Source organism: Jatropha curcas, chromosome 11 (assembly GCF_041381405.1).
Source record: "Jatropha curcas cultivar XTBG-Jc1 chromosome 11, XTBG_Jcur_1.0, whole genome shotgun sequence".
NCBI classification, from domain to species: Eukaryota; Viridiplantae; Streptophyta; class Magnoliopsida; order Malpighiales; family Euphorbiaceae; genus Jatropha; species Jatropha curcas.
The window spans coordinates 24,758,197-24,769,383 of record NC_143161.1 but is presented as its reverse complement, the minus strand read 5'-3'; the positions used below and the strand labels follow the sequence as shown (position 1 = coordinate 24,769,383).

Genomic DNA, 11,187 nt, shown 5'->3' with positions numbered 1-11,187 from the left:
ATTAGATTTAATATCTTAGGTCAATTTAATCGCCGAACTTATTTAAAATGATTAAAAAAAAAATCATATTTGATATTTTGAGTCAATTAATCTCTAATTCTTCATTGTACTTACAAGGAGAAAATCATTATTTAGGCATTTATTAAAACTGTAGATGAGATCGAGCTAAATAATTTATTAAAAAAATAAATTAATTATATAGAAAAATGATAAATGAAGTATATTGTATTTCTCTTTACCTTAATTGATGGTTTTGAGTTTATAAATATGTATTACTTTGAACATTTTAAAATTAACCTTTATTACTAGGTTATCACTTATGAAATCTATGCAATTTTTATATTGTATAAATTAAAGTTATAATGCATATTTATAAATTTATTATATGACAAGAAATGTTGTGTTTATGGATTTTAAGTTTATATTCATAAGTATTAGAAAAGTTTGATATAAGTTTGATATGAGTATTTTTAGTGTATGACAAAAATGGATAAGAAGTCAATTATATTAAATTAAATCAATTATTAATTTGTAAAAATCAAAATAAATTTCAGAATTAAATTGGTCTAAAAAGTAAACCAAAAATTTTTAATCATTCCATATAAATTTAAAAGTTAAATTGGTAAAAACAAATCTAATTTAGCTTTTTAATCTTACGAAGTAAGTTGAGGGAATTAATCTTTATTCCTTTTTTTTTTTTTTGACATTTGAATGATATCTTTATTCCTATTTTTCTTAAAGGGCGCGTAGCGGGTCCTTAAAATATCTCTGTGCTTCTATCCCTAAAAGTAGGTTTACATAACTATTACTGTCTCGCCGGTCAATCCTTGGACGAACCAATCTCATCTCGGCCTTCTCTATCACTCCTCACAATCAATCAAATAGATGGAAACTGTGACAGAGAACTTTATCACTACAGTGTTACTTTAGCATTTTCTCAGAAAAAAACAAAACGTTGTCTGGTGGTGCGCGCAGGTTCATTAGTCTTTCTTGCTTTTCGGGCAAGGAAAAGAAAGAAAAAAAAAATCAAAAGAAAAAAGAAGATAATAAAAGAAAAAGGAAAAATAACAAATGACAGGGAGCCTTTCGATGACCGCCGACTTAACTTGCACCGTCAACGCCATATCTATTTTTTGACAGATCAACGGCGTCGTATCTCTCTAACTGTTCCTCTTCTCTCTAGTTAGGGTTTCTTCTTCTCTCTAAGGCGAGAAACGAACCTCACAAGTTATACATGTTTTTAATTGTTGTATCATCTGCAGGTAATACTGTTTCAATTTATTTCTTTTTTCTACGCTTTGTTTTTCCAATTAAGTATCGAATAATATAAAAAAATAGCTTATGGATTCATGTTTTAAAGACTTGAATTCGAAAGATTATTAATTTATTTATTTTTTTGAGATTTTCGGATTAATATAAATTTTATTATTTTTTTGGATTTTGTGATAGAAATGAGTAGATCGGGTCCGATTTTGACTGGACGTGCTTTTGGAATTTGTTTTGTTAATTGATTTGCGTTTTTGAGTTGAATTTAAAGGAATTTTGCACTTTTTGACCCATATTTTTCATTTTCCAATTTTTTTAAAGATGAAAATTTGTGTTGCAGGCGTACAATTTATTATTGATTGATTTATTTATTTTTCAAATTTATCTCTGTATTGAGGTCAAGATCTGTTCTGTTTCCTAATTGGATTTCGATTTGGTATTTTTTTTTTTTAATCTAAACTATCTGATAGTTAAGGAAATTAATAATTTGAGCTTGATCAAGTAAACTAAGTTAAATTAACCAAAATTTTTGTTAATTTAATTTGGTTGACAGATAATTAGTTTTTGGAACTTGAAATAAAGATTGTTATTATTATTTTTTGGGTATTGTTGTTTGATATTGGATGATTATAGGAACAGAGCTACTCAAGACTGTGGAATAAATAACAGTGGCTCTACTTCTTTGCATTTTGTGACGCTCGTATAGAAGAGGAACATTTTCAGGATGCTAACTAACTGCAGTACTAGGTATGTGTTTCTTTTGTTATTTATGTCTCTCTATTTTGTTGTATTCATCCTTTGTGTTTCCATTGGAATGGTAGTTTCTTCAGTTCTAGAATTGAAGTAATTATGGATGTGAGATGTGTGGACCATTGTGTTTGGTTCTCTAAGTATGTTTCCTGTTGAATGCATTCTCTTACTTGTCGAGATAACATTTTGTGTAATTAGCACATTTCATGTTTGGTCTCTTGCCTGCATTTATGTTCGTTGTGCAGGGAAGTTGTATTGAACTTGCTTTTAAGCACTTGTATATTTCTGAAATTTAAGTTATTTGGCTTGTCAATTTTATTGGAACACACAAAAAAAAAAAAAAAAAAAAAAGAAAAGAAAACTAATGGAAGGAAAAAGTTTAACGTTTTCTTTTTTCTTTTAGATTCGATCACTACTTATGTTATGTGGAGAGAGGAAAGGAAGTTTCCACAACTGAATTGCAATTCTCTCTCTCTCTCTCTCTCTCTCTCTCTCTCTCTCTCTCTCTATTTCAGTTTGTTCAGAATATTGTTTTGAGAACCAAATTATTTTCTTTATTTGTAATGTGGAATTTGAGAAAGAATTTTTTGTTTTAAAGCTTAAAACTTTATCATCGACGTTGCAGTTCTTTTTTCATGCAATTTTGCGCCATTTTTCCATGGCTGGGAGTTGGATTCAATGCTGTTATGATAAAGGGTTACTTGGTATCAAGATTAGATAAGTGGAAAGATGGGGAACAGGGGAAAGCATAGTAAAGTGGAAAGATGGAAAATAGAGGAGGAATAGAAAAGTTGAGGACATGAGAAGCAAGTTTTTCATGAGAAGGATGAACAAGTGGATTGAAACGAATCATGTTTCAATTTATTTGTTTTTATACATGTCAAAATCTTAATCACATGGACGATGCATGTGTTGGTTCATGATAGGGGTATGGGCATGGGGCATATCACACTGGAGGTGTTATTATGTGGAGTGCGTAGGCATAACGCTTTGTACAATCTATTTGTAGACATACACACTTGACATCATAGGACACATGTCTACACGGGAACATGCATGCAAAAGTAAGAGATGAACTGTAGTACCATTACTGCAACATTTCCGTTTTTGGTTATATTTTCTGTTGGCTGTCTACAGACTCTTCACTTTCTTTCAAATTTTAAATATCGTAAAATAGGATTAAGGTTACGAAGGCATTGTGTGCTTGTAGTGGTCAGTTACAGCTCTGTGTAAATGGTTTCATGTGTCTTTTGGTTAAAAGATTATGCCTTGATGACTTTCTTTGATTGGATCTATGATTGGATCATTACTTTCATGTACAGCAGGCAATTATTAAATCTATGATTGGATCATTACTTTCATGGATAAGCAATTATTGCATCTATAATTGGATCATTACATAGATCTGAAGTTGAGTTTCTGTTTCATGTAATGAAAAAGTGGACATTCCAGGTCACAGGACCATAACTGCAGTGTACTTATGTAACTGCAGTGTGATACGTACCATCTGAAGTCTTCTTCATTATCTAATGTATTTGACTGGGTTCTTGTTGTCCTTCTGACTAGACACTTCTGTAGATCAGTACGTCTTGCATTTGTGCTATGAATGGCATGCAGAGTTCATCTGTACTTTCTAATTTTCTAACTAATTCCCATTATTCAGGGCTTGCCGATCATCACCGATGTCATTGTCTTTATAAAACTGGTGGGAGGCTAGAGTTGTTAGTTTTCTTTATATTCGAACTTTTGGATTTGAATTTCTTGATAGATATTGATCTGTTAGGTAGAAATGGAAGCCAAGAACGTAAAGGTATTGGGTAGTACTCATAGAGTTATGCTCGGTCTGAAAAGAAAAAGAGCATCCCGTTGTGCAGCATATTTTGCTGGAGCTTCTCACATTATGTCACCTGAGTGGCCCAATTTGAATTTTTCAAAATATAAGCTTGGGAAACGGAGGAGACTAGCTAGAAGCCAGAGCAAGCATGTGAGCTGTGGATATCATTTTAGAAGATCTTTGCTCCGGTGCTATTCAAATTTTATGAGGACTGGGGTGCCAAACCGTCTTATGTTTTATCAGAATGGTCAATGGAATGATTTTCCTCTAGATCTTGTTGCGTTAGTCCAAAATGAGCTTCAAAACAAGAAACCGGCTATTGAGGTTGAATTAGAGGGTCACCGTTATGTGCTTGATTTCTTACATATGTTTCGAATGGACATGAAGACAGGTTTACAACAACCAATGGCTTGGATTGATGAGGCAGGTGGCTGCTTCTTTCCCGAAATTTATGTTGATGATCAGGAGCTGCTTAACTGCTGCCAGCATAATTGTGTGGATGACCAACGGCATATTTTCCCGGAGTCTTATGGGCCACATGAGATCAAGGTGCAGGTTGAAATTGACATAAATGGAGTGGACGAATCCAATTTGAAGGAGTGTAGTGGAGAGTCAAATGCTATTGTCAAACATTTTCAAATTGCCCAAAAACCTATGAGTGACAGCGACTATCATGTTGCAGAAGTTGAGGATAGTTGCAACAGGAAACTTGAAGAAAAAATTGATGAAGCTGTTGAGGAAAATCAACATAATAAAACAAATAGATCAACTGAAAATGACTCTGTTGATGTAAAGTTAGATTTTGATAGTGTAAGGAAAATGTTTCTTACAGGCATGAGCTCTTTTGGTGGTGCTGACATTCTTGATATGCAGCGTTGTTCTAGTACTTCAATGCATGCCCGATTGGAGCTTTTCCAAAAGCAGATTGAGCTAACAAAAAAATGCCGTGGTGACGCAAATGTTAGATATGCTTGGCTTGCTTCTTCCAAAAGGTTACTCTCTACAGTCATGTTTTGTGGACTTGGGCATTGTGGATCATCTATAACCAAGTCAAAATATGGCATTGGTGTTCATCTTTCTGCAGCAAACTGCTGCGACACCAGGTTGGTTTTTTCTGTCCATGCTCGTGATTTATGAACTATTGAAATTGTTTGTGCTGGGTGCATTGATTGTAAGTTTGTGGCATCTAATTTTCTTCACCAAATAGCCATCTTAGTGGATTTAGTAATTTACTTATTTTACTGGTATTCTCTGAGCTGCAATTTGATTTTGGTCTCAGTAAGCCTAGCAGAAAGCTGGCTTGGCTGCATAGTTATGGAGATGCACACGAATCCTCCTGCAAGCTTATTTTTGTTTTGTCAACAAATGAATCTTCTTATTCAACATAATTACGATCTTCATGATTGTAATGGTTCTTATTATATTTTAATGTTGTGAAACAGTTTTTGCTAGTTTTAGGTTGAGTGATTGGTTTGAAAAGTTTATGTGAGTGGATGTCATGGTTTATGTGAGTGGATGTCATGTTCTCTTTTCATATTAGAATCATTGTTTTTTGTCCACATTTTTTGTATTTCTTACTATGCCTTTAATACTGTCATACTTTTGCAGTGCAAAGTTTTGTGATGTTGACGAAAATGGGTTGCAACACATTTTATTTTGTCGTGTAATAATGGGAAACATGGAGCTCCTTGAGCCTGGGACTCAGCAGTGTTATCCCAGCAGTGAGGACTTTGATAGTGGTGTCGATGATCTTCAAAATCCGGGACAGTATATAGTATGGAATATGAATATGAACACCCATATTTATCCAGAATTTGTTGTTAGTTTCAAAGTCTCGTCTAATGCTGAAGGTGATATGCTATTCCTTCTTGTGATTTCTAGTTCTGGTTGAACATTATTTTTTTATTTGTGTGCATATATATGCATACATGTTAACATATACATCCATATTGTTCTACTAATGAACGAGCACTTGAAGAGCTTTACTTTGGATACATTCCCACTGCATTATTTGTTGTTATTTGTGGATGATGGAACCAATGACCTCTAATGGTTTCAGAATTGAGCATCAATCTCTACTGCTGTCTAATATTCTTGGCTGCTGATAATCGAAACCTGTGTTATTATCTACTTTTGTTTGGCCTTCTTAGTCCATGAGATCAATATCTACTGTCTCTGCTAATAATCAAAACCATGATGCATAGTTATCTACTTCGGTTTGGCTTTTCTTACTCCTTGAGATCGGTAGCTGCTCCAACCATTGATCCAATTACTTAGTTGGCAGTGTCTTCTGCAGATGCTGTATGAGTACATGAGTTTCTCTTAAATTTGAAACTTCCTTGCTACTTGACTGCTAGCTTTTATGTTTGCTGGTACAGGCTTTTCGATTGGAAGTGATATTAAGCATGCTGTTTCTGGTATTACTACATCTTCACAAGGTGCTCTGCGAAATTTGCCGATGGAGTCCTCTACAGTTGATCTGAATCAGCCAATAGAATCCACTGCAGTTGATTTGAATCCAACTATGGAATCAGCCAATGTAAGGGTATCTTTATATATTTTTGGCACTTTCTTTTCCCTGCCTCTATCATAATCATTATAGTTTGCTAAGTTATATTTTTATTCTAGCTGAAAGGATGTTGATTTGCAATATGCCAGGATGTGCAATTGTGTTGGAACAGATAATTTTCATTTAGTATTTATTTGTGTCATTCAAGATTCATGAGTTTACTTTGAAACATGCAAATTGATTGTTACATTGTAAAGATAAAAGGCTGCAATATTTTGTAAGATATTGATGGATAACCAATAGACCAAACAGGAAGAACTGGTCATGGTAAATTATGTCTCTTTAATGCTATCACAGACTAATATATGTCAGAAGGTATTGAAGGGCAATACCATCTCTGTACTTGAATGGTGCAAGTAGATAATTTTGCAGATTAAACTAGTGTTTTTTTTTTTTTTTTTTTTTTTTTTTTTTTTTTTTTTTGTCATTGATGATTTTCATTTCAGGTTCTTAGTTTATTATATGTTTGCTATTTTAGGGAAGTGAGAGTCAACCAGTTTCAGAATGTGGGGGATCTCTGGGAAAAGCATCAAGTCTTGGTTCAAGCAACACAAGGACTCCTAAATCACCTTGGATGCCTTTCCCTATGTTGTTTGCTGCAATCTCAAACAAAATTCCTCGTAAAGAAATGGAACTCGTAACTACAAATTATGAACTTTTCCAGGTATGTTAATAGCATGATATCTTGTTATATTATGTGTTCGTTTAAATGTTTTCTAATGTTCTCGTGTCATCTTCTCTTTTTAGTTATTTATTTATTTTTTAATCTTCTATAACCATCAGGCCAAAAAGATAAGCAGGGGAGATTTTATAAAAAGTTTGAGGTTGATAGTTGGAGATGCTTTGCTGAAGTCAACAATAACAAGTCTTCAGTGCAAGGTATGATTTAATTTGTATGATAGTTCACAATTGGTGATAGTTATTCTCTTTTTGTTAATTTTCTTGATACATGATCATGGGAAGATTTTAAGCAGTAATAACTCTGATGAGGAACTTGAATGGCTGAAAATTTCTGAAAGCTTCTTCAAGATCTGATTTATATGAAGGATCTAAAACTGTATGGAGATCTTTTGAATTTGGTGCTTCAATGTTTTTGAGAAGTATCATTATGCCTGGTAGTGACTCTGATCCAGGATTCTTAATGCTTCAAAAAAAAAAAAAAAAAAAATCGTGTCATCAAAGTCATTGAACTGTGTCACTGTATCAGAAACTGTAGCACCAAGTCTAATGTGTTTTTTGAGCCGAGAAACATGAAACAGAGGATGGATAGAAGAACCAGGTGGCAACTGAAACTTGTAAGCAGCTGGTCCAATTTTCTCCAGAACAAGATATGGACCATAAAATGTAGGATTGAGTTTCATGTGTTTTCTTGTAGCAATTGACACACTTGTCCATAGGGTTGCAGTTTGAGATAAACCCAATTTCCCATTTTACAGTTGCAGCTGGGGTAAAATCTGCAGAAAGGTTATCATAAAGGGCTTGGAAAAGACTCATTTCAATGCTGGTATGGTAAAAGTGTTGTACCACCATTGACGTAGACTTGACCATTTGGACCAAGAATTGGATTTGGCAAACCCATGCACCTTGAATATGTTTATGGCATGTAGAGTTCTTTTTTCAATGAGTTATAGAAAGGACATGTGGGTACTCAAGAGACTAGCTGTCCCATGGGCCTTCCTCAACATGTGTCTAGAGATGAACTCCTATCTATGTTACTAGAAGCCAAAAGAAAAAGGTTAGATCCTCATTTTGGAACTAATGCTTCCGATTTCAGTTTTGGAGATTGGCAAGGTAGTTTCTACTAAGTTCCCTGATTTGGCTTTCAAGAAAACTTTGCTAAGAGATCTAAAACTGACAGGATATGAAGATCTTTTAAATTTGGTGCTTCAATTCTACAAAGTTCCCTGATTTTCTTAAACCAACGTCAGTATTGGAGATTGGCAAGGTAATATCTACTAGGTTCCCTGATTTTCTTCAAAGAATACTTTGCTAAGAGATCGAAAACTGACTGGAGATGAAGCTTTGGAATTTGGTGCTTTAATGTTTTTGGGAAGTATTCCCTAAACGGGGTTAAAAAAATGAATAACTAAAAGAATGATAAGGTAGTTTCTACTGAGTTCCCTGATTTGATTTCAAGAAGACTTTGCCAAGAGACCTAAAACTGACTGCGGATGAAGATATTTTGAATTTGTGCTTCAATGTTTGTGAGAAGTATTCCCTAAATGGGATTAAAATAAATAAATAAATAAAAGAAAAACTTTTATAGCTCATGTATGCAAGTAATTCAGATGCAACAAGGTCGGTCCCAAGGCCCGTTCTCGATACGAAATTAGGCCTCTTGGACAAGACTTTTTGTCTCGCAGCATCTCTATAATGAGACTGTCCAACTCGGGAACTCCTAGCCTTATTATCTTATAGGATTCTTGTTAGGAAACAATCCAATCAAATTTACAAAATGGTTCATTTGCAACATGGCTTACTATCAGACTATTTATTATTTCATTAGTCTCCAAACTATAGCACCCTTCTTTGAATCAAGTCTTGTCTTCAACTTTGAAGTGAGGAAACTGAGATTGCAGGAATGACCTATCTTCCCAAGAGGCAGCAGCAGCAGCAGGCATGCTTTTCCAAAGAGCTAACACTTGAGAGACAGTAGCATTATGCCTGGTAATGACTCTAGCATTCAGGATTCTTATGATTCAAAAATCTAAGTCGTGAACTGTGGCATTGTGTCAGAAATATTAGAACTGTGTCCAATGTGTTTTTTGATTCGAGAAACATGCAACCGAGGATGGATAGAAGAACTAGGTGCTAACTGCAACTTGTAAGCAGCTGTTCCAATTTTCTCCAAAACAAGATGTGGACCATAAAGTTTAGGACAGTTCAAGTTTTTTCTTAGAGCAACTGACTCATGTATAGGAGGTTGTAGTTTCGGATAAAACGCAATCCCCCACTCTACAGTTGCAGCGGCGTAAAACCTGCAGAGAGGTTATCATAAAGGGCTTGGAATGGACTCATTTTAATGCTGGAATTGTAGGAACCATTGTACAACCATTCAGCTAGACTTATTACTTTTTTTTCTCCCAATGTGTTATACAAAGGACATGTCTGCGTCTAATCTGAAAGACTCAGCTCCACGGACCTTCCTCAACTTGTGTCTAGAGATGAACTCCTATCTATATGTTACTACAAGCTGAAAAAAAAAAAAAAAAAAAAGGTTAGATCTTCCTTTTGGGACTAATGCTTCCAATTTCAGTATTGGAGATTGGCATGGGAGTTTCTACTAAGTTCTCTGATTTGGCTTTCAAGAGGACTTTGCTAAGAGATCTAAAACTGATTGGATATGGAGATCTATTGAAATTTTTGGTATTTCCTAAATGGGGGATTAAAAACAATAAATAAATAAAAGAAGACCATGAATATGTCATGTATGCATGTCATCCAGATATTATCTTATATCAGTCTTGTCTACAAAACAATCCAATCAAAAGTACAAAAATGGTTCACAAATGACTACTACCAAACTTTATTTATTATTTCATTAGAGTCCTAACAATTACTCTCTCTTTGAATCAAGTCTCCTCGCCTGAAGCGAGGAAACTGAACTGAGCCAATGGTTGCACAAAATGGGAGAAGAAATTTTGAATTTCCAGGCACAAGGAGGTTCTCTTGTATTATCCAATCAAAGGCAAATCATATCTGTAAATTTGCCTTCTTGATATAATTAGCCGAGATCTGTATAAGGTTCAAATATTGGAAGAAAGGAAGTGGGGGATGGCTAAAGAGCGTAGGAACTCACACTGCCCAGAACAAAAGCAAGGATGTGATAACGAGGCTATAAGCATGCATACTCTTATTTTACTTTTTTTTTTTTTCTAAAATAAAAAATTAAATTTCTTCTCGTTTCTTTTTGGTTGTGTAGGTACCATTCAAGTGTGTGGTGGAATCACCTAAGCCAACTGTAGAAGGGTCCAACGGTCCTTGATCTATCAAAGCAGCATATTTCGTTGGATGTTTAGGTAAAACTCGTTCTGTACTTGCGTGCTTGAATGCGTCGACATGATGTTGTGAATAATATGTTGGATATGTTTAGGTTTAGGTTTAGTTATATCAAAACTGCTAGTTTCTTTTTTCTTTTTTCTTTTCCTGTTGCGACTTTTTTTCTTTTTTTCTTTTTCTGTTGCGACTTTCTGAAGTGAAATATTTCAGTTGATGGAACACCTTGTAATAGCGGATACTGGTTAAGATTTGGTGATTTGGTAATTTGTCTTCTATCATCTGCTTTTTGTTTTTTTTAACAGTTGAGATTCGAAATAACTAGGGCTTTATAAAGTTAGTGTTTGCAAGTTAATTTAGACACAGTTTGTAAAGCTAACTTTCTAGTCATAGTGAAATTCACTAATCGGGACCTCTATTTTCGAAATTAAACTTATATTATCCCTCCCTTTTGATTCTATTATGTTATTTAGTCTTTTTTTTTTTTTTTTTTCTTTTTTTGTCACACTTTTCTGTTAATTAAAAAGTGAAATATCATTTTTGCACTCAATAAAAACATGTGCCTGTCACATGGCATTTTAAGAGAACTCGGAAATTATTTCCATGATTAATAGGCATAAATTTCTGCTAGAAATCGGAACCTGCAATTTCAAGTTCATTGTAACAAAGGCATAAAGGGCCCCACAAATTTGGGCCAAATGCTTTTTTAATTTTATATGAAAAAGGAGCTCAACAAGTTGAACAAAAAAGGCCCGAATAACACTGTTGTGTT

At 34.2% G+C, this 11,187-nt stretch overlaps 1 protein-coding gene and 1 long non-coding RNA gene across 6 annotated transcripts; both read left to right on the top strand.

Annotated features, from left to right (window-relative positions):
- The first annotated feature begins 835 nt into the window (after window positions 1-835).
- On the top strand, window positions 836-10,682 carry LOC105636432 (inactive poly [ADP-ribose] polymerase RCD1). Of its 5 annotated transcripts, none has more exons than XM_012219705.4 (9): window positions 836-1,262; window positions 1,900-2,013; window positions 3,680-3,721; window positions 3,804-4,953; window positions 5,459-5,700; window positions 6,229-6,389; window positions 6,898-7,083; window positions 7,203-7,298; window positions 10,342-10,682. In XM_012219705.4, exons 4-9 carry the CDS (start codon window positions 3,806-3,808, stop codon window positions 10,402-10,404), a joined length of 1,896 nt encoding a protein of 631 aa, XP_012075095.1. In that variant the 5' UTR covers window positions 836-1,262; window positions 1,900-2,013; window positions 3,680-3,721; window positions 3,804-3,805; the 3' UTR covers window positions 10,405-10,682. The 5 variants fall into 5 exon arrangements, with proteins under 5 accessions (XP_012075095.1, XP_012075094.1, XP_089572238.1 ...); XM_012219704.4 differs by having other exon boundaries at window positions 3,800-4,953; XM_089716112.1 differs by having other exon boundaries at window positions 836-1,207; window positions 1,906-2,013; window positions 3,680-4,953.
- On the top strand, window positions 7,305-8,687 carry LOC110009766 (uncharacterized). The gene is made up of 2 exons (XR_002284645.3): window positions 7,305-7,763; window positions 7,856-8,687. It is a non-coding gene; the product is annotated as an uncharacterized LOC110009766 (long non-coding RNA).
- Window positions 10,683-11,187: the final 505 nt, after the last annotated feature.

Coding starts and splice junctions, on each gene's coding strand:
- LOC105636432 (XM_089716112.1), top strand. CDS start 3,806: ATGGAAGCCAAGAACGTAAAGGTATTGGGTAGTACTCATAGAGTTATG. Junction 5,701..6,228: donor AGTCTCGTCTAATGCTGAAG/GTGATATGCTAT, acceptor TTGCTGGTACAG/GCTTTTCGATTGGAAGTGAT. Junction 6,390..6,897: donor CAACTATGGAATCAGCCAAT/GTAAGGGTATCT, acceptor TTGCTATTTTAG/GGAAGTGAGAGTCAACCAGT.